The sequence below is a fragment of the Peromyscus leucopus genome, chromosome 13 (assembly GCF_004664715.2).
Source record: "Peromyscus leucopus breed LL Stock chromosome 13, UCI_PerLeu_2.1, whole genome shotgun sequence".
NCBI classification, from domain to species: Eukaryota; Metazoa; Chordata; class Mammalia; order Rodentia; family Cricetidae; genus Peromyscus; species Peromyscus leucopus.
Genome location: NC_051074.1, coordinates 51,874,794 through 51,897,965, shown reverse-complemented (window position 1 = coordinate 51,897,965; position 23,172 = coordinate 51,874,794). Strand labels below are relative to the sequence as shown.

Here is a 23,172-nt window from a genome sequence, read left to right as displayed (position 1 = left end):
TTGTTGTTGTTGCTGGGGGTTTTTGTCTTTGTTTTTGGGTTTGGTTTTTTTCCTGAGACCGGATTTCTCTGTCCTGGGGTCTGGCTGTCCTGGACCTCACTCTGTAGACCAGGCTGGCCTCGAACTCACAGAGATCCACCTGCCTCTGCCCCGTGAGTGCTGGGATTAAAGGTGTGCACCACCACCGCCCAGCGATACCTGTGATTTTTAAAGTAATGCTCTGAGACACCAATTTCCTCTTCTTTCTCACTTTGCCTCCCCTTCTCTCTGGTTTTAAGTTATAACCTGACAGTATTTGGCATTCAGACATTGCTAAATTCCCATTATAACAAATGTAGAATAAAATATTACATTGGAAATGGTGAATGGTCAAATTACTCTTTACTATTTACAAATAGTCTTTATTTGGTTTTTGTTGTTTTTGGGCAGTGTCTTCTTACGTAACTGTCCTGGAACTCACTCTGGAGACCAGACTGGCCTCAAACTAACAGCAGTTTTCATGCCTCCTGAGTGCTAGGGTTCAATACTGTACCATCCTCCTGTCTGAGGTACTTTACTGTTGGTAATAGTCTAAGTGATCTCTTAAGGAAAATTCTAAAATTCAATTGTGTTTACAGAGCTCAGCGAACTGTGAATGGTCCTTTTGCTCCAGGGCTGGAAATTACTTCCAAACTTTTTGTGGTGTCACATGATGCAAAGTTGCTCTTCAGTGCTGGACACTGGGATAATAGTATCCAAGTAATGTCACTTACCAAAGGCAAAATTGTCTCACATAACATCCGACACATAGGTAAGAATGAACTTTTCCACAAACCTTCTTCTTCTGTGTTTTCAACTGTGTAGAAGTGGCACATGCTCCTGATAGGGATACTTAATATGTTGGGGGTGCATTCAAGCACCATGTACATTAAATATGTTTTCATACTACATTAGAAGATATTAAACCCAGTTTTATTAAGTTATATGGTAGACATAATGATTTTGTGTCTACATAATAAAATTTGTCATCATTAGATAAGGACATTATTAATAGTAAAGTATGACAGATAAAATTGCTGAATATATATTAACCTGGTACATCTTAGTATTTCAGGCCTTGGTATAAGAATAAAAGTTTTGCCGGTCAGTGGTGGTGGTGCATGCCTTTAATCCCAGCACTTGGGAGGCAGAGTCAAGCGGATTGCTGTGAGTTCGAGGCCAGCCTGGGCTACAGAGCAAGATCCAGGACAGGCACCAAAACTACACAGAGAAATAAAAACAATAAAAGTTTTTTTCTCAATAAGCTTGTTAAATGAGGGTAATGGAGTCTGCTGCTAACTCTACTGGTGATTTTTTTGTTTTTATTTTGTTTAGATAACATTTTTTTTTTTTTTTTTACATATTGACCACAGTCATCATCCCTACCTTCTTCCCCCTCCCCCATTTTAGAAAAGGACAGGCCTCCCATGGGCTAGAACAAAGCATGGCACATCAAAGCTGAAGCAGGACCCAGCTCCTCCTCTTGTGTCAAGGCTGGGTGAGATAGTTTAGCATGGGGAACAGGTTCCCAAAAGCCAGCTAAGCTCCAGGACAGGTCACGATCTCACAGCTAGGAGCCTTACAAAGAGACCAAAACTACACAGCTGTCACACACATGCAGAGGGCCTAGGTCAGTGCCATGCAGACTCCCTAAGTCCATGAGCTCCCATGAGCTCAGGTCAGCTGTCTCTGTGGGTTCCCCCATCATGACCCTCTGGCTCCTACAATCCGTCCTCCCTTTCTTCAAAAGACTCCTGGAGCTCAGCCCAGTACTTAGCTGTGGATCTCTGCATCTGCATCTGGAAATCAGTTATTTCTGATGGCAATTAAGGTAGTCAACAATCTGATTACATCTACTGGTGATTTCTAAGGTATCAGTTAGTGTAGCTGATTATGGGACTATTCCAGAAAATTGGGGGGGGGGCGAGTTTTGTTTGTTTCTTTGTTTTCATTTTTGTTTTTAGAGACAAGGTTTCTCTGTGTAGCCTTGGCTGTCCTGGAGCTCGCTCTGTAGACTAGGCTGGCCTCAAAGTCACAAAGATCTGCCTGCCTCTGTCTCTCAAGTACTGGGATTAAAGGTGTGCACCACTACTGCCCGGTTGGAAACTGCTTTTTATGTTATGAATTTGCAGCATAATATGTACTGTCTTTTGTATTTATTTATTTGTTTGTTTTGTTTATTGTATGTGTTTGAGTGTTTTGTCTGCATATTTTTCTGTATATATGTCCTGTCTTTTCTATTTATTTATTTGTTTGTTTGTTTGTTTGTTTATTGTATGTGAATGAGTATTTTGTCTGGATGTTTATCTGTATACCACATGTGTGCAGCACCTGCTGAGTCTAAAGAGGTCAATGGATCCCCTGGGACTGGAGTTACAGATAGTTGTTGGCATTTATGTAGGTGCTAGGAATCAAACCTAAGTTCTCTGAAAGATAATCCATAACATATTAACTGCCATCTGTCAAGCCCCTCTACTGTTTTTTTAAGGATCCATTCCATAAGACAGCACTTTTCAGTGGGAGGAGAATGTGAATGGGGTGAGGGAGCAGAAAACATAGCTACAGGTCCATTCTCAGGTCTCTGACCCTCCTCGATGCCGCAGCCACCGTTAAACACTTAGCACATCCCATCTCACCCAAATGAGAGGTCTCGGGAGTCTCTCCAGATGACTGTGACTCTGCAGATGTCCTGTTACTCTGGCCTGAGGTTTTTGTCACATTTTTATTATTTTGTGTGGGGGGGGGTGGGCACACACACATTGCATTTGAGGACTGCTTGCCGGCGTCTGGTCTCTCCTGCGATGTGTGTCCAAAGGGACTGGTGCAGGTCCCCTGTCTCAGCAGCAGCTTCCTTCACTTGCTGGGCCATTCGCCAGCCTGCCTTAGTGATAATTTGAACATTAACTGAGATTGCCCTAGAGTTCTGTTCTGTCAAAACAGACCCATTTTATTTTTTTCTTTCTTCAAACAGATATTGTGACTTGCTTAGCTACAGATTACTGTGGAATACACTTGATTTCTGGTTCCAGGGACACTACATGTATGATATGGCAAATAACACAACAGGTAATAATAACACCTTTTATGTTCTTGGACTGGGGTGACAGGTTTTTCTCTGGTAGTAAATGACATTTTGAGAGTTTTGTATTCTGTTTTCTGAGTTCTGACCTATTTGAAGCACCGCTCTTTTCTAGCTTTGTGTCTGATTCGTGGCTGATTCTCTAGTAATTACCAAAACTGACTCATTGCCAACTAACATAATGACATTCCTCCTGTCCTTCTGGTGGAACTGTAGAAGTTGCAGGTATTCTTCTCTCTGTTGTATTCTTATGACATTGGTTTAGAGAGGAATTTTTTAATGCTTTCTAAGTTTTCTACCTTGTTAACAAGATGTCCACACCTCATTTTCTCTTTTGCCTCTTGTATTTATAATTACAATATTGATAGTTTTGGTGTTTTATAATACATCACTATGACTCAGTAGAAAGCAAGTATTGTTTACCCAGTCAATTAATTTTTTTCTTGGCTCCCTATTCCTTTCCAATTACCTACTTTTATATGACTGCCAAAGTGTTTTTGCTTTAGTAACTAAATGTTTGTTTAGACAGATTCCTCTTTCATGCTTCCTTTACTACAACTTTTTCCTCCGGTTCTTTTAAGTGAGCATTTGTTTTTATTAGAACTTTTAGGCAGATGGTTCAGTGGATAAGTTCTTGCTGGGCAAGCATGAGGCCCTGGGTTCAGATCCTCAGTGTCCATGTAACAATAGGGCATATCAGTGTGCCTGTAACTCTGGTACCGGGCAGGGGGCAGATGCAGGAGAGTCCCAGCAGTGTAGGAGCCAGCCTCATGGAAATGACAAGCTCCAGGTTCAGTGAGAGATTGTCCTAAAAACTAAGGAAGAGAAACGATTGAAGATATCATGACATCAGCCCCTGGTTTCCACACATGCATGCCCAGCCCCCGCCACACGCACGCACGCACTACACACCTTCTCACACAAAACCCTCACTTCATCAGTGTCACCAGTAGTGTCCTCTAGCATTGTTCTTCTATAAATGCTTTCAGAGTTTCCTTTTTCTAAATGCAGTAAATTACAAAATTTCTTAGATTTGAACTGCCTTGAATTCATGTAATAAATTAATACGGCTTATTTTTATTGATACCACATTTTGCTGTTGTATTTTATTTGCTAATACTATAATTTTTTTAAACAAGGCCTCGCTTTTTTTCTGTATTCCTTTTTTTTTTTTTTTTTTTTTTTTTTTTTGATTTTTCGAGACCGGGTTTCTCTGTATAGCTTTGTGCCTTTTCCTGGGACTCACTTGGTAGCCCAGGCTGGCCTTGAACTCACGGAGATCCGCCTGCCTCTGCCTCCCGAGTGCTGGGATTAAAGGCGTGCACCACCACCGCCCGGCTTTTTCTGTATTCTTAAATAAAAGATTGATTTTTGTTTTATGATTACCATGTTTAATATTTAGAAATGCAACCTTTTTAAAATGAATTTAATGTTTCTTTTTTCACTTGAATTGTAAAGTTTTCTGTTACTTTAATTACTTGATACAGGAATAATCTTATTTGTAAATATTAAATTAAGTATATAGGGGAAATCACATGTATCTCGGGGTAGAATTTACAGGGGAATTTGTGTGTAATATAGAAACAGAAGTTCTAGACAGACTTATCTAAAATAAATACGAGTAAAACAATATGACACACAACTGACATTCCTTTGAATATAAAATAAATGTAAACAAGGCTGTTTTAGTGACAAAGGCATTCTAGAGAAATTTTCTTCAATAAATTGTATTATTAGCCTGCAGTTTCAGCCTGTGTGGAAGCTGAGGCAGGAGCATCACAAAGTCAAGGCTTGCCTGACTACAGAGTGATAGTTTAAAGTCAAACTGAGTAACTTAACAACACTTATGTTTAAAAAATCATTTTTTTAAAGACTGAGGACATAGCTCAGTGTCACAGCATCTGCATAGCATGCCTGAAGTCCTAATAAATGTTTAAAGCATCATTAGTGATGGTGCACAATTAGATTTCTAGCAAGAGGATTGCTGGACAACCAGCCAGGCTATGTGAAAAACCGCTCCAGACTCAGTGAGAGACCCTGTCTGTCTCAAAGGAGTAAGGCTACTGTGCATGCATACATACAAAATTAAAAAAAAGGATGATTGCTATAGAAGTTAAAGACAGGAGCTAGAGATGTGGCTCAGTGATTGACACTTACTGCTGCTTTTCCACAGGACCCAGGTTTGATTCCCAGCACTCCTATCAGACTGCTCACAGCGGCCTGTAACTCTGGCTCCAGGGGATCCAGTGCTATCCTCTGACCTCCACAGGCATTCACACAAGACACATACATATAAATAAAATAGTAATAAAAATTAAAGGCAAATCAGAATAAATATAATTGAGGTCCCTAAAGTACAGACTCCAGGACAGTGGTTCTCAACCTACCTAATTCTGAAACCCTTTAATACAGTTCCTCATGTTGTGGTGACCCCCAACCATGCAATTATTGCTACTTCATAACTGTAATTTTGCCACTGTTATGAATTGTAATGTAAATATCTGATATGCGATTCCCAAAGGGGTTGTGACCCACAGGTTGAGAACTGCTGCTCTAAGAAGTATTCACATATATAAAATGTTTATTTGAATTTAAGGAAGAATAAATATGTAGATTAAAAGAGCAAATATCTTGGAAAAATTAATCTAAGAAGTCAGCATTGATACCATTCCATTTAAGTCTTGGGCTGAGTATTAGTGTGAGTGAATTCAGTGATTCTACCTACCTGTCATATTACTTTGTTAAGAGGAAGTTTGAGTACAGTATAAACTTGGTTACAAAAAAACAAAAACAAGAGGCTTGGGAGCAGAGGGAACAAACAGCAAGACACCATTTCACCTTTTATTTTCTTTTTAATTTTAGGGAGGCTCTCCTGTGGGCTTAGCGTCTAAGCCTTTTCAGATCCTTTATGGACACACTGATGAGATACTGAGTGTGGGCATCAGCACTGAGCTTGACATGGCAGTGTCAGGGTCAAGGGTAAGATTGCACCTTGAAGAAACAATATTTCTCTATAAATTGAGTAACAATGTTTATATTTGAAAAGTTGTTTATGGAAATAGAACTTTTTAATATTTATTTTACGCATTGTTAAAGTAGAGTAATACAGAAAGAATAAATTTAAAAGAGGCTATGTTGTATTTGGGGATCTTACTGGCCTTACTAGTTAAAGAAGATGGCACTCTACAAGATAAAATACTACTTATAATTCCAAGATTAGGGTTTTACCTAAAGCATGTAAGTCCTTTATGGGATCATTATTTCTTCAGTTTCTTTCCCACATTTCTTTATCCAGCCACTTTGCCGTTTCTTTTTTGTTTGGTGTTTTTCATTCTCTGACATCTCCTGTGTGTAGGACGGCACTGTGATTATACATACCATTCAGAAAGGTCAGTACATGAGGACGTTACGACCGCCTTGTGAGAGTTCCCTGTTCCTGACCATTCCCGGTTTGGCCGTATCTTGGGAAGGACACATTGTCATCTATTCCAGCTTGGAAGAAAAGTCCACCCTCAAGGTACATAGCACTTCTTTGCAGTTGGTGCAGGTCATCACTCATGTCTCCCTCTCTCTCCCCCACTGCAGAGACAGCATGAGTGAGGAAAGAGGCTGTTTTCCTATGGTGTCATTGTTCTTTCTCACTGTTAGATAAACTTCTGCTACAGTCTCGTCCTCATACTTTGTTTCAGAGATCTCTTTTGGCCCAATATTATACATGGTTTCAAATGTAATATCTTATAGCTAAGGATATAACTTGGTTGGTAGACTGCTCGCCTTGCAAGCCTGGAGCCCTAAGTTAAATCCCCAACCCCATGTACATAGCAATTTCAAAGTATTTGTTTTAAAATATATTTTAGTTTTTCAAGACAAGGTTTCTCTGTGTAGCCCTGGCTGTCCTGGAACTCACTCTGTAGAACAGGCTGGACTCAAACTTAGAGATCCACCTGCCTCTGCCTCCTGGGTGCTGGGATGAAAGGTATGTGCCACCACCACCCAGCAAAAAACCTAATTTTTGATATGAGGAATGTCATGAGCTGTAAGTAGCAGTGATAGCCAGCATAAGTTCTTTTGTGGGTAAGACAGTGTGGAAATAAACTTGAACTCTATGTATTCATTTCCTTTTAGTAATAAAGCGTTTAAGTATCAGGAGCATCTTTTTTAGGAATGTGGAATATTTTTGGACTGGAGAATATTTTAACTTTTATTTAACTCTTAGTTGTTTCCATGGCAATATGACTTGAAGTCAATCTGATACTGTCTGTATCCTTTTTCTTTAAATGCAGCCATGTTTTTATTCCAAAAATCTTACTAATTATGTTAGTTTTAACTGACAATTTAAAAACTCAGCTTTTATTCAAAATCCTTAAAGTTTCCTAATTCTTTATAGGATAAGAACATGTTACATGTGTTTTCTGTAAATGGAAGGTACCTGGGGTCTCAAGTCCTGAATGAGCAAATATCAGACATGTGCATAATTGGAGAACATGTTATCACTGGCAGCTTACAAGGGCTCCTGTCTATAAGAGAGCTTCACGGGTAAGACACTAAAATGTTCAAACTGTCGAAGAACAGGTCGCCGTGGGGCTGGGTAGGTGGTTCCGAAGGTAGTAGTGCTTGCTCTGTAATACGAGGGTGTGGGTTCTAATCCCAGCGCACACACATGCACACACGCGCACACACGCACAGTCATAATGTGAGCAGCTTAACAGTTTCAGAGGTTCATTTGATTACTATCATGGCGGGGAGCATGGCAGTGTGCAGGTAGACATGGTGCTGGAAAAGTAGCTGAGAGTCCTACATCTTGCAGGCAACAAGAAGTTGACTGAGACACTGGGTAGTGTCCTGAGCATAGGAAACCTCAAAGCCCGTCCCCCACAGTGACACATTTCCTCCAGCAAGGCCACACCCATTCCAGGAAAGCCACATCTCCTAATAGTGCCACTCCCTATGAGATTATGGGGGCCAATTACATTCAAACTACAGTGATCTTGTCTCATGAAAGATGGAAGGTGAGAACAGACACCTGATGTCGTCCTCTGAACTCCATGTGTGCACCAGGCATGCACACACTTGCAAGTCACACAGACAAAAGAGGCAGCAGTGTTCTGAGCATGCTGGAATATACCCGTAATATCAGCATTTGGGACTCATTACCTTTTCCAATGATATCGTTCCTTTTTTAAATCATCCACGTTTTAAGAATCTTCTAACAAGAAGACTTGCAAATTAGAAAAACCAGTGAACTCTTAGTTCATATATATACACACTTATACATTGGGTTCTCTACTTTCTAGTCATTAAATAACCACAGGCATTTGTTATAATAGACTATCAGACAAAGCAAATAGACCTGTTTTATTAACCTCAAAGATTCACATACATGCACTTTCTTTTGGGACTTTTTACTCACCTTTCACTTATCAGTCGACATGATAAAAGCATTTAATGAAAGCTTATATTCTCAGTATTGTGGTGTTTAAATATAATAATTGACCTTGAAGGGTTGAAGACTTTTTAGAAGTTGCCAGTCAAGGCAGCACATTCAGGAGGATTGTGCGTTCCAAGTCAGCCTAGCCTGCATAGCAAGACCCTATCTATCTCAAACAACAACAACAAAGGAAGCAATGTATGCTGAAGACTAGGAATTGCTAGGATCTGCATGATCAGAGGAGTCTTGTTGAAGAGTTAATAGGATTTGAAGTGGAGATGAACTTAGGGAAATTATGAGAAATTGAACTACAGTTGGGGATATGGCAGTGTGTGCCTATAAATCCGACATCTGTAAAGTTGGGATGCAGAGCTAGATAATGAAGTTACCTCCCGTGTATAACCTGTGCTTCCATCCTCTATGCATGTAACTGTGTCTGGTTTTTATCTCTTCTAGTTTGAATCTCAGCGTCACTCCATTAACCATGCGATTACCTATCCACTGTGTTTCTGTAACCAAAGAGTACAGCCACATTCTTGTGGGCTTAGAAGATGGCAAATTGATTGTAGTAGGTGTTGGCAAGCCAGCCGAGGTAAAATTCAGCATCATGGATTTCTCCTTACTATTGTGGGCTCCTTTGGTCCTTTATTCTAGCTGATTCAGAAGTCTCCATTATGGATAAAATGAAACAAATTTGACTTTTCAGAAAGAGCAAAAGTATAAAGTTGTTAATCAGTAGTGTTCATACTATGATAAAATTGAAAGGATGATTGTGGATTGGTATCACTGTGTGAATAAGAAAATTATTTTACTCCAAATCAAGACTCAAGAATACTGTGCAGATTTGAGGCATAAAGGCTCTTATAGAAAATAAAATACAGGTTCTAACAGTAAGACTGATTTGATTTAATAAATACCAAGCATGACTATATAAAGGCATCATTTTTTATCTAGAACTACAAATATCTTGTATCCACATCCTTATTCTCAGTGAGTTTATTATAACAATAAATTTTCTTGGTTAATAGTCTTTCATAGATCTGACATTTGTTCCTCAGAAAACTTAATGACTCTACTCCAGGTAGCTTAGTGATTCTCCCAGAAAACTTACTATAGAATTAAATTAGTCATTGCATGTTTTTTTAGACACTCTTAGCTTTTTCTGAGAAATGTAATATGGTATCTGTAGGTGTTTCTTCAAGAGAAGAAATTAATTGGGTGTGGTAGTGCATACCGGTAATCTCAGTGCTTGGGAGACAGAGGCAGGAGAATCATCACAATTTGGGGGCCAGACTGGTCTACATATTAAGTTCTAGGCAAGCCAGGCCTATAGCAAGGTCCCTCTCCAAACAACCCCAGGAAAGGCTGGAGAGATGACCCAGCAGCCCAGCATTGCTGCTCTGCAGGGAGCAGGGCTCCGTTTCAAGCACTCCCATAGCACCTCACAACCACCTGTCACTCCAGCTCTAAGGAAACCCACACCCTCCTGACCTTCACAGGCACCAGACATGCATGTGGTGCACATGCAGGCAAGATACTCATTTACATAAATAAATATTTGAAAAGAGTGAGAACATGTAAACATGTTTCCAGTCAACACTGAGTTTAGTAATTGTACCCATCTTTCCCCTGCTAGTCTGGTAATTACATAACATTCTGCTTACACTCTACTCTCTGGGTACACACTTGTAATCCCTGCTAGTTGGGAGGCTAAGGTCGAAGAACCACAAGTTAAAGGTCTGCATGCCTACAGGGTGAGCTCAGGGTCAGGTCAAGCAACTAGTGAGACTTTATGTCAGAAGGTACGAAGATGGCTAGGGATATAGCTCCGTGCTCTAGAGTCTTTGCCTGACAAGTGGAGGCCTTGAGTTCAGTCTCTTGTATTGCAGTTAATAAGTGGCTTTCATTATTAATCAAGAATCTTTTAACATGTTAGTGATTTTGCTGCCAAAACCTGTTCTGCATTTTACAAACTCAGTGTCATATATATTGATTTTATGTATCCTAGTTTTTCCTTAACATCTATTCATTTCTCTGTATTACCTTGAACAGATGCGTTCGGGTCAGCTTTCTCGAAAACTGTGGGGATCTAGCAAGCGGCTCAGCCAGATTTCAGCTGGAGAAACCGAATATAATACTCAAGATCTGAAGTGATTGTTATTTCCACCTTGTGTGATGGAGAACGGAGCTTCATTTACTGCTTTGTCACTTTAGCTACATCTCTCTACTCTCTGAAAGTCTAAAGTGTTTTATCCTAAAAATAATTAAGGATTACCACAGTTTGATATCTGTGAAGGTGTAGGTGGAGCTGGACTTTATGGCACAGGCCTGTAATGCTAACATTTGAGAGGCTGAGGCAGGTGGATCTTAAGTTCAAGGACAGCCTGGGCTACATAGCAAGGCTTATCCCAAAAATTCAATACATAAATAAAGAGTAAAAATAAAGTTGTATATTGTGCGAAAGCCATTTTAAAAGTTTCATCAACAGTGAATCAAGTTTTGTTAACCAGTAGTGAAATTGAATTGAGAAAATATATTTGATTCCATTTGGTAACCCATTCCTAAATCATTCAGTCCATTTTTAAAAACAAACTTCTAATATTATATATTTAGATTGAATTCCCTTAATCTAAGTAGCAAAATTTAAGACATTTCCAATAAAGTAGTATAGATAATGGAGAGTTGAGAGATGTGGCTTTTCATGTATTCTTTAGATAATCATTTTACCGTTTACTTGCCATGATGTTAAAAATATAACCTTTTAGGCATTTGTTGTATAATTGAGCTTTCAAAAGTTTCAGGTCTGCACAGTTGAATTAAATATAAATATTGAAATAATACATTAATTTATTTCCCTGCCCCTACTATTTCATATATTACTAATAAAAATGTTTAATTGCATTATTATCCTTAAGTAACAGAAATTGAACAGGAAAAAGAAAAACTAGAGATAATTTTTACAAGTGTATTTCATTAATAGTTTATTTAAGCAGAAATGCTAATTGTGGCTGTGGCCAGCCAGTCCTTTGAGTAACATTTGCAGCACAGTTGACGTCTGTGAAATTCAGTATTTTGTGAATTTGTCTTTGTTAAGCAAAAACTGTGCTCTCTTGGTAGTTAATCACTTTTCCTCTGATGATCATGAGTTGTCGGTAATGTTCTAAAGGTCCTGAAAGATGGAGTGAGACTTCATGATCCAGAGTAGTGGTGTAGGTAAAGTAAGCTGTCTACTGCTTGTCATAGACCCCGTCAGGATGAGAGCCATTGTGTTAGAGGTTGTTAAATAGTACTTTTGATTTAATGTTGGAAGTAAAAAGGCTGACTGATTTCATTTGGAATTCTAAGTAATTGTTATTTGTTTTTGCAAAATTGACTTCTGAGTTAGGTCAAAGAAGTTTTACAACTACCAGTATTGGTAATCTGAGATTCCACAGGCTTTGGGAAGATTTGTAAATCTCTGAAGTTGTACAGAAATTTATATGTTGAGGCTATTTTCAGGAAAGACTGTTGCATGGCTTTCTTAAAATGATCTATGGGCAACAACAAATGACTTTACAATGGTAGCCTTTCAGAATTATATTCTTTTTTATTCTGCTGCTCATACATTTCCTTATACCTAACTGTCTTTTCAGTTGAATCCTTGAAGAAATTTTGATTTTCTATTTTTCTCTCTCCTGTTGACCATAGTATCCAGGGGTCTTTTTTCTTTATACTCCCATAAATAAGTTTTAAAAAATTCAGATGTAAAAGATTATGTTTAGGAAATTTTTCCAATATTTTGGTTTCTTGTGGGTCAGGATTAGTAAAACACTGCAAAATCACTTTCTGTTTAATCGGTTAAAATTGTCTGGTTCAGGAAAAAGTAGCTGTGTTTTAGACAAATAACACTAAAATCAACTGGTACAAAAGTAGAATTTGTGTAAATATATTTCCTTTTTGAAAGACTTGAAGAATTTGTTGGAGTCTCACAAGTCTGTAGAGGGGATTACGGTATATGAAACATCTCTTCTTTTCGTTTCCCTCCTCCACACTCAGGTGCTACAGCCATGGTGCCTCCGGGGCCATCTATCCCCATAAACATTTTTAGGGAGTTCAAGTCAGAACCAACATGATTGGGTGATTTTTTTCTTGGTTTGGGGGGTTTTCCAGACAGGGTTGCTCTGTGTAGTCTTGGCTGTCCTGGAACTCACCCTGTAGATCAGGCTGGCCTCAAACTCAGAGATCCTCTTGCCTCTGCTGGGATTAAAGGTGTGCACCACCACTGCCGGGCAGTGATCAGTTTTCAGTGCGTAGTAGACCGCTTGCCTACATTGTTCGAGAGCCTGGCTTTACTTCCTAGCATGGGCAAGAGAGACAGAAAAAACACAGACAGATACTGACTGACTCTAAATCAAGACTTGGTAAGGGTTTCTTTTGTCAATGTATCCACAAGTTCCTTGTTTTTGAAACTACTTAATACTGGATTTAGAAATTATCTTATTTATTTAAGAATCACAGAAACTTTGGTAATCCGAGAAAAGCAATCCTACATATGTGGTGTTGGACTGTGCTACTTTTTAGTGGGAAACTGAACAAACATTATTTCCTTATAACATGAATATGACGCCTTGTTCAGTTTCACAGAGGTCTGGCCCAGACCTGTGTTAGATGTTAAAAGGAGACTTATTCCTGATAATTGTTTTCAGATTTAGAAAATACCAGCAATATTCTTGAAGAATGAACTTTTTGTTTTGTTGTTTTTTGTTTGTTTGTTTTTCGAGACAGGGTTTCTCTGTGTAGCTCTGGCCGTCCAGGAACTCACTCTGTAGACCAGGCTGGCCTCTAACTCAGAGATCTGCCTGACCCTGCCTCCTGAATGCTGAGATTAAAAGTGTGCCCCACCACCACCCAGCCAAGAATGAACTTTTGTGTTAATTAAAATAAGCAAATCTAGTGGGACTATTATCTGGTAATATATTCCTCATGTAAACAGTAGATCCATGAAATTAAAAGTCGCTAGATAATGTCACTGGGAAGATAAACTTTTACAGAGTGGAGTGTAAATGCTATCCATAGAGATATCTATAGTGTAAGTGGAAGAAATTATTAGAATGGATTGATGGCTGGATATTTTAGTTAATGAGTATCAAATCTCAAGTTGGCTACTGTTGGTGTCAATTCATCTTTTCAGAACTTCTCATCTGCTTTTGTTTCTTGATAGTGGTGACCATGAATATTAAAATCTTAGCATCCTGGGAATGAGAGATTTATACTAAGATAATGTTTCTTTATACTAAGAAAGTGAGGTCAGAAGTTGTTTTGCTGTTGTTGCTGCTGGTGGTGGTGTGTGTGTTTGTCTGTGTGTATACATATATATACAATCACTATATGTACTTAAGAGAATAAAAGAATGTAATATATAACTCCCCCCAGTCAGTATTCTGTCATTACTTAGGTAAAATTGAAAAACAGGGAAGTCAGGGAACTGCAGAAATAAAGATTAGCACTAAGTCTTTGTAGCCAGTGTTGCCTGTGAAGGATGTTTCTCTGACTTTCCTTCAGTCACAGTGCAGCATCCTTTGGTGGGAGCAGAGTGTCTGCAGAGTCATAGCTGCTCTCTTTCCTTGTGACGTTCTTCTGTGGGCTTCTTCTTCACAGAGCTGACACACACGGAAATGCTGCATTCTGCCAAAGGAGTAAGCACACCCCAGAAAATGAGAATTTAGACATGGAAGTTGACTCAGTTCTTCTTTGTGTTCCTTTTCAAACATGCTAAGAAAGTGAAATTGAGTGTCAATTTTTGTTTAGTGATGATAGAGGCATGGCATTTGTCTGTAAGTACAACATTATTTTTACTAAAGATATCTCTAAGGAAAGCTTTTCATTGAATTTTGAGAGGTTAGTTCCTTTAAAATATTTGTTTGTAAAATAAATAGCATCATCTGTGCCTCCTTTCCAATAGAAACATGTGAGTAGACCAGCCTGGTCTACAGAGCTAGTTCCAGGACAGCCAGAGCTGTTACACAAAGAAACCCTATCTTGAAAAACCAAAAAAACCATCCAAACAAAACCATGTGAGTCCTTTTACTGAATTGAGTATGAACAAGGTTTTAAATGCATAATTCCATGTATCTGGGATGTGTGTGTCTAAAGGTGTTCTCACTTCTCGAATTGCTAAACCCATTTTCTTTCTTTCTTTTTTTTTTTTTTTTTTTTTTTTTTTTTTTTTTTTTGAGACAGGGTTTCTCTGTGTAGCTTTGTGCCTTTCCTGGGACTCACTTGGTAGCCCAGGCTGGCCTTGAACTCACAGAAATCCTCCTGGCTCTGCCTCCCGAGTGCTGGGATTAAAGGCATGCGCCACCACCGCCCGGCTAAACCCATTTTCTTAACCCCATCTTTGCTGTGTTTGAGTGGTATGTACAAAATGAAATGTATTATTTTTACCTGTTATTTTCATTTTTCATCTAGACCCAAACCTTGATGTAAGTGTTCTGTCTCTAACAAACTATTCTTTCCCAATAACTGAGCATTCTTAAACATCTTTACTATTGGCAGCAGGTACTTATTCTTAGTAATTTTCCTAAAGAGTGTGTGTGTGTGTGTGTGTGTGTGTGTGTGTGTGTGTGTGTATCATGTACGTAGCATTGGGTTTGTTTGAGATGATCCCATATAGACATTGTTCTGAAGAATTTCCTCAGAGTGCTTTTCCTGGTGGCATTAGATAACAATACAGTGTTATCAGCCTTTAATATTATTTACATATTCACATATTACTTACATAATTTAAACGAAGCATGTTCAATGCCAGTGGTTATCTCCAACCCCCGCCCAGTATCGTAGTGTCTTTGTTTCATATGGACAGAGCCACTGTATTTCCTTTTCATTATTGAAAAGTTTATTAATCTTACCATGAACTCTCTCTAGACCTTTCATATCTGAAAATTATAATTAACATTTACTCCAATAACATTGTCTGTTTGCTAATATTAGTTCCTAATGCCTATCAGTCAATATTTCCCACACTGATAAAGATTAAATTTTTTTCCAGTATTGGGGATTGAACTCAGGGCCTTGTGCATGTTAGGCAAGAATAAAAAACATTAGTAATCAGTGCTAAAAGAACAACAGAATCATATATCTTGTAGTATTGAAGTTGTATGTAGCTGAAAGTTTTCTTGTGCTCGCTTGCACCAAGGTCCCACAGCCACTTATAAAATTCCTGTGTCCTGCCTGGTCCTGTAACCACTCAGACCCAAGTAAACACAGAGGCTTATATTATTTTTAAACTACGGCCATGGCAGGCTTCTTGCTAGCTAGCTCTTATATTTATATCTATAAATCTATACTTTGCCATGTGGCTCATGGCTTATTGGTATCTTTACATCTTGCTTCTCGTGGTGGCGGCTGGCAGTATCTCCTTGCCTCTCCTTTCTCTTCCTGTCTGTTTTGACTTCCTGCCTGCCTCTAAGCTGCCTTGCATAGGCCAAATAGCTGTATTTATCAACCAATCAGAGCAACACATATTCACAGCACACAGAAAGATGTCCACAGCAGTTGTAATGAGTAGAGTTCTTCCACTATGAAAGCATTGGGTAAATTCTCCTAAATACTTTTGGTGATGTGTGCAGGTATGCCTCTGTATAGAATATTCTTTAATTTTCATAGGTTTTTAGACTTGGGCTAGGGATGTATCTTAGTGATGGAATGCTTTCGTGTGAAGCCCTGGGTTTGGGGTCCTGGGTAGGCTTCTTTACCCCAGCACTGGGACAGCATAGGACCTCACACATAGGAGGAGGGTTCTACCACTGACCTCTGCACCCTCGGTTCAGAGCATGGCTCCTAATCTGAGGTCGCAGATCAGACTTGTCTGTAGGGATTAATAAGTAGGCTATGCCTTGGTACTACTTGGGTTTTTCACTGGTTTTAATCAATCCCAGGTCTCAAAAATTATATGTATGTACATACAATGTATATAAGTGAATATGTGCCTAAATTGCAGATACATTTTTATTTATTGAAAATCATGTGACCATCTTGGAATATAGGATTTATATCTCTTCTCTGCCTTTTGGCTGCCATGAAGTATATAATATAAAAATTTTATGTGGTTTTATTTATTATAAAAAACCTCATGTAAAAATGGCCACATTCTCAACTGAAATTCTTTTGGCTATCATAGTTATTCATTAGGCAGATTTTCTTTGACTAGTATCTTTACTGACACCACACAGAAATAGTTTCTAAACACACTGCAAGATTTGGACACATGAAGATAATTCTTTTAGTGTCAAATAAAAAGACACAAATTCAGTGGTATATATCTTTCTGTAATGCATAAAGCAAGATGAAAGTCACAGATTCAATGTTCTTTTCTCTATGATACAGTTTTCATGTTAACTTTGAAAATACATATCTTGCATATATTAGCATAACAATAGCCAGATTTCATCATTTGAGAAATTAGGCAAAGTGGTACTTGCACATAGTTCCAATTACTTGGGAGACTGAGATGGACAGATCACCTGGGCCGGGAAGTTCAGGATCAGCCTGGACAATGTAGTAAGACTTCCATTTCAAAAATGAGTAAATAATTTTCAAAGTTTACTGTTAAAGAAGGGCTGCTGCTGTGTGTTTCCTTCATAATGGCTTCCTAGTAACTTTCATGGAATAGTTACAACGTGTTTCACTGCTTTATAGTGCTGTGGTAAATTAGCAATGTAACATGAGACTGAGAACAGTGAGGATTTAGCTGAGATTGAAATACAAACTATTTTTAAAAGAAGTCTTGCCAGGCAGTGGTGGTGACTCAGAGACAGGCAGATCTCAGTGAATTTGAGGCCAGCCTATTCTACAGAGCGGGTTCCAGGACAGCCAGGACTGTTATATAGAGGATCCTTGTCTCGGAAAACAAAAAACAAACAAACAAAAAAGAAGTCTTATTCCAATTAAGATTTTATTTAAGTAATATATTCTGTTGACCTTATATTAAAATTACAGGCTCTCTGATAGTGTAGTCAAGTTGAGAATTAGGCTTTAATGTTCCTTTTTTTTTTTTTTTTTTCTTTCTTGTGTTTGTTTTGGGGATTCTCACTATATAGCCTTGGCTGGCCTGGAAGTACCTATGTCAACTAGGTTGGTCTCAAACTCAGAGATCTATCTGCCTCTGCCTCCCAAGTGCTGAGATTTTCAAGAATATACATAATTATTTTGCTCCTCAGAAGTAATTCTGGCAGGGAGTTATCAGTAGTTAAATTTAATTGAAAATAGCTTAAACTCGTATTATATTGGAACTAAAGAAAAGAATTTTTGGAAGTGTAAATGTTTTATTAGGTAATCCCTAATGACTTGCATATAGTTTTATACTCCTTCCAAAATTATGGTATGTTACAGTGGCTTTTTTTTTTTTTTTTTTTTTTTTTTTTTTTTTTTTTTTTTTAAGACAGGATTTCTCTACGTAGCTCTGACTGTCCTGGAACATGCTCTGTAGACCAGGCTGGCCTTGAACTCACAGAGATCTACCTGTCTTTGCCTCCCAAGTGCTGGGACTAAAGGTGTGAACTACCACCACCAGCTTACAATGACTCATATTGCTAAAAGCCTTTTACATTTTGGACACTTTTTTCTCCTATTCTGCCTTTTACTTCTCATAGACTGTGCTTCATAAACATCACCACAAGCATTTTATATGTAGTTACTGCTACTTAAAGTCAGCTTTACATAAGAAAACTTCTTAGGAAGCCACATGACTTTCTGCCAGATTCTTTTACAGGATGAACTTTGCTTTCTCCATCAGTTTGCTTTTGTACAGTTGGAGAAAAAAAAATATCAAAAGCACTCTGGATAGCCGTTTTCTATCAAATTCATTGTTAAATTAAGGCAAAATAAACATTTGATGAGTTTGACAGTTTTTCTGGGACTCAGATTAATTAGAAGCATTTCAGATTTAACAAGGTGACAGTTTCTTGATTATGTGAATATATACTAGTTCAGAAGGGTCAGCTGAACATTGAAAATGACTTGTTTAAAAACAAAGTACTTAGTAGCTGAGTGTGGTGGTACACCTGTAATCCTGATGCAGGAGTATTGCCTCAAGTTTGTGGGCTACCCTGGGCTATAGAATGAAGTCTGTCTCTGTGTCTGTGTGTCTGTCTGTCTGTCCCCCACCGCAAAACCTTAGAAATTGTGCTGCTAGTTACTGTTTAAGGAGTCATGTATTTATCTTAAGATGTCCCTTTTCGTTTGTTCCACTGGAATTGGTTGAATGAACAAAAAGAGTAATAATAAGCCTCTTCATGTTGAATTATTGACTTGTAAACTGTGACTCATTGAGTTTTTGTATGAAAAAGGGGTTCAAAGTTGAGCAAAGCAAATTTGAGACTTTATAAGGATGTAAATAACTTTAATTAGCATTCTGATAACAAAATTACTGTTTGGTACAATTGATTCTGCTTTCATTCTGAATTTAAATATACAAGGTGTATTTTGTTTTGTCGTATAAATATTTTTAGGAACTTCAGTGAATGTATATGAGTTAATGTTTGATTTGTTTCTGTATAGTATAATCAAAAACAGTTGAAAGTTTCGCACTTTGTTAGTCCTTTGGAAATTTATACTGTAATGTTTTTTAAGAATGTACATTTATTTTGTACATAATAAATTAGCTTTGTATATGACAGTGGGTTTGAATCAAATAAAAAGATGGCATTACTTCCGTCATTTGGTTGCGGTTCTCAGTTCATGGAGTGTGACCAGAATCTGCAGTGCCTGCTCAGTTCTTTGAGTAGACAAAGAACTGAACGCAGTTGTTAGTAAACAGAAAACCAGGAACTATTTGTTTCTCGGAAGGGAATCTCCTGTGATCTGCACAAGGTGAGTATTAATGTTATTTCATCAGGCTCTGTTATTCACAAAGACTTTGATTTTAAATCATCCCAAAAACATTGTTCCAGTGTTTTCTCAATAAGCAGTCATCCTAATTTTCATGTTTTGTTAACCAGATAATGGATTCAGTTTTTTAAAATTTCACTTTCATAATCAAAATATTTTCTGCATTAGCCTTTCAATTTTATCCACCTAACTCTTAAACCCTGGACTTTAAACCTGATGGACAGGTGTTCTGCTCTTGAGCTACACTCCCAGTCTTCCTTCATGCATCAGCTTTGTTAACAGCAGCGTGACAAATGCCTCAGCTTCACAACAATAGTGAACAGTAACTTCGGGACCTTGAGCTGGTCACAATACTATATTTTAGGGACGGTTTTTCACCAGAATTAGAAACTTTCTGCACGAATTCATCAAGAATCCTAAATCAGTGCACAAAGCCAGGCTAATGGCAAGATTAGTCAAAACTGCCTTTTTTTTTTTTTTTTTTTTTTCAGTCCATAAGACCTTATCAGGCATCAGATAAATGTTTTCAAATGGTAATAAAACTTACATTTTCTTGTCATTTAATATCACATCAGTTAACTGTAAACAGAGGCAGATCTCTGTCCTGTACACCCCCGCAGGCGCTTCCCAAATTACCATACAGAGGCTTGTATTAGTTAAAGTACTTGGCCAATGGCTCGGGCTTGTTACTAGCTCTTACATCTAAATTAAGCCATTCCTATTCATCTGTGCATCAACACATGGCTCTTGACTTACAGGTCCTTGGCATCTTGCTCCTTGGGCAGCTGGCTGGCTGGCTGGCATCTGTCTTGACTCCACCCTTCTTCATCTTTATCTTCAGTTTGATTGTACCACCTAACTTTATTCTGCCTCACCATTGGCCAAACGACTTTATTATCAACCAGTGAGAGCAACACATAGTCACAGCGTACAGAAGGACCATCCCACTGCAGTTAACAAAGTCATAATTTTGTGCTTTGGGGCTTATTTCTTTAAAAGATTGCAAAAACAAACAACAAAAAAACCAAAAAACTACCCAAATGATGCTGTTGCAATAACAATCCCCATCTTATTATTTATTTTAAAAAAGAACTGAATCCTGGCAATGGTGGTGCACACCTTTAATCCCAGTACTTGGGAGGCAGAGGCAGATGGATCTCTGTGAGCTGAAGCCAGCCTGATCTACAGATCTAGTTTCAGGACAGCCAGGGCAGTTACAGAGGGAAACCCTGTCTCACATTAAAAACAAAAAAAAACAAAAAAAACTCGAGAGTTGGCTCAGCAGTCAAGAATACTTGTTGCTCTTACAGAGGACCCAAGTTCAATTCTCAGTACCCACATAGTGACTCACAGCCGTCAGTAACTCCAGTCCCCAGGGGTCTGATGCCCTCTTCCAGGCATGCACTCACACACATAAAATAATAACATACATGTTTTTCAGAAAGGTTTCTCGGAGCCTGTAGTGATACCAACCAGTACACAGGATGGTTGTTGAATCCTGGTTTAACGACATTGACGGGGCTGGGGAGATGACTGGGTAGGTAGAGCACGTCCGACTGGAGTTGGGATCCCCAGCACCAGATAGGCTGGCAGTGGGCCTGTAATGCCAGCTCTGGAGAGTGCATAGACAAAGGGTCTCTGCAGCAAACTGACAAGCTAGACTAGCCAGATAGGTGGACTCTGGATTCAATTGTGAGCAACTGCCTCAATGAAAGAGTGATTGAGGAAGGCTGCTAACATCACACACACATGAACATGCAGCCTTTCCACACATGAATGTGCTCACACATACAAAGAAAACATTCATCAATCATAAATACATAAACTAATTGGAGAAGTCCTCTTCAATATACTGTATTTCCAATAGGATTTTATTAGGTTTTTTTTAGTTTTGACTTTTGTTTTTGTGTGTCACAGTCTCACACTTTAGTCTAAGGTGGTCTGGAACTCACCATGTACCCATGGCTGGCTTCACTCATAATAATCTTGCCTCAACCTTTTGTGTGCCAAATTACTGGTGTGAACCACTATTGGCTTATCATTTTACTTAGGTATAATATTTATCTAATTCTATATAATTTCAGGCCATAGAGTTAGTAATAAATTGTGATGTTATTTTGACCCCAAAGAAATAATTCATATTGATTTTAAATATTTTGAATTTTAAAATACTTTATAAGAACTTAATTTTTTTAAATATTTAAAATTTTTTAGTAGGAGTTTTAAAACACCTAAGAATTTAGAATCACAAAACTGAAAACTTTGCTGTTGTCTCACTATATGACTCAAGATAACATAGAACTCACATAGGCTGGCCTTGAACCTCTGGCAACCCTCCTGCCTCTGACTCCTGAGTGCTGGTATTATATGCATGTACCTCCATGCCTGGCTCTGAAACTTATTTTTTAAATTCAGTGTGAGTATGTACTGAAGTATGTAAACAAGTTCTCAAGGGGGAAGCCATGTCTGTGTTAAAGGTTCTACAAGGCTGAGTGATCAGAACTTTGTAATTGTGGGCAATTGGAATGGTAGAGATGCAGAGTCAAATTTATCTCAGGCTATGTTCAGTCTCCTTAGTTGCCCACCTTTGTGCCTGACCTGATATCTTTTCAACTAGGTAAATTAAGTAAAACCTGTATTATACCAGAAGCCTCCACCCCAAAAGCTAAGAATGACATCGGAAACTAGTAGTCTCCCCAGCTTTGCGGTAACTAGTTGTCTTAATTTTCTGTTGCTGTGACAAAGCACCAGGATCAAAAGCAACTCATAAGAGAGGAAGCATTTAATTGGACTTGTGGTTTCAGAGGGTCAGAGTCCATGGTGACAGAGAGAAGGCATGGCTGCAGGAATTGCTCAGAGCTCACAGAGGCAGAGAGAACTAATTGGGAATGGGTGGGGCTGGCTGCTTTTGAAATCGCAGAGTTCAGCTCCAGTAGGGCAACACCTAATCCTTCCCAGACCCACCAACAAGGAGCCACATATTCAAACAGTGGCCTGTGGAGTCCACTGGTGTCTTTTTTTAACTCTTTTTCTCTTTTGGCTCTTTAGGGGGCCTAGCACCCAGCTCCCAAAGAAATACACACACAGAGGCTTACTCTTATGAATGCCTGGCCTTAGCTTGGCTTGTTTCTAGCCAGTTTTTCTTAAATTGTCCCATCTACCTTTGTCAGTAACCATTATCACGAGCTATTGCAGGCTACAGGATTATGAAGTAAGAATTCAGCTGTCATTTACAAGGTCAACCCACCAGAACACTTGGATTAAGCCAAGACGTGAAATGTGTTAGAGTTACTGCCTTTTGAATGAACTGGCTGTTTCTTGTAGACTTTCTGTGCAGTTACAGCTATGGTATCTCCCCATTACCATGCATTGTCATAAAATGTGTATATACAATCTCATGATTACATCTCAATCTTATGGGCACATATATCCGTGGATGGTCAGGAAGATGACTTTTATCTGTATAATTTTGATATATAGAAAATATACTAGGAGATGCTTCATACCCAGATCTATTGTCTCATGAGACTGTAGACTCTTAAAGCCTGCTTTGTCCCTTTTCCTCAGACTAATGAAAATGACAATCTCACCTCAGTCTAACACAAACTGCACGCATTTAGCTCATTTTTACTTCAGGGCAAGTTCAAACTAGACTAAAGGCCTTTGTAAGTAGATGGGTGAAAACACTTGCTGTACAAGTCTGATGACTTTCCATCCCCGAAGGAGAAAACTTGAAATTTGTCCTTTGACATCCACTTGCTCACCATTCATGTTGGCAACT

At 38.6% G+C, this 23,172-nt stretch overlaps 1 protein-coding gene across 1 annotated transcript in view; it reads left to right on the top strand.

Annotated features, from left to right (window-relative positions):
- Positions 1-12,713, top strand: part of Nbeal1 (neurobeachin like 1) — a 140,380-nt gene extending 127,667 nt beyond the window's left edge. Inside the window, 7 exon segments of the mRNA XM_037210375.1 lie at positions 618-790; positions 2,990-3,084; positions 5,960-6,076; positions 6,453-6,614; positions 7,485-7,633; positions 8,982-9,117; positions 10,578-12,713. Of these exon segments, the coding sequence (XP_037066270.1) occupies positions 618-790; positions 2,990-3,084; positions 5,960-6,076; positions 6,453-6,614; positions 7,485-7,633; positions 8,982-9,117; positions 10,578-10,679 (934 nt within the window). The 3' untranslated portion in view covers positions 10,680-12,713.
- Positions 12,714-23,172: the final 10,459 nt, after the last annotated feature.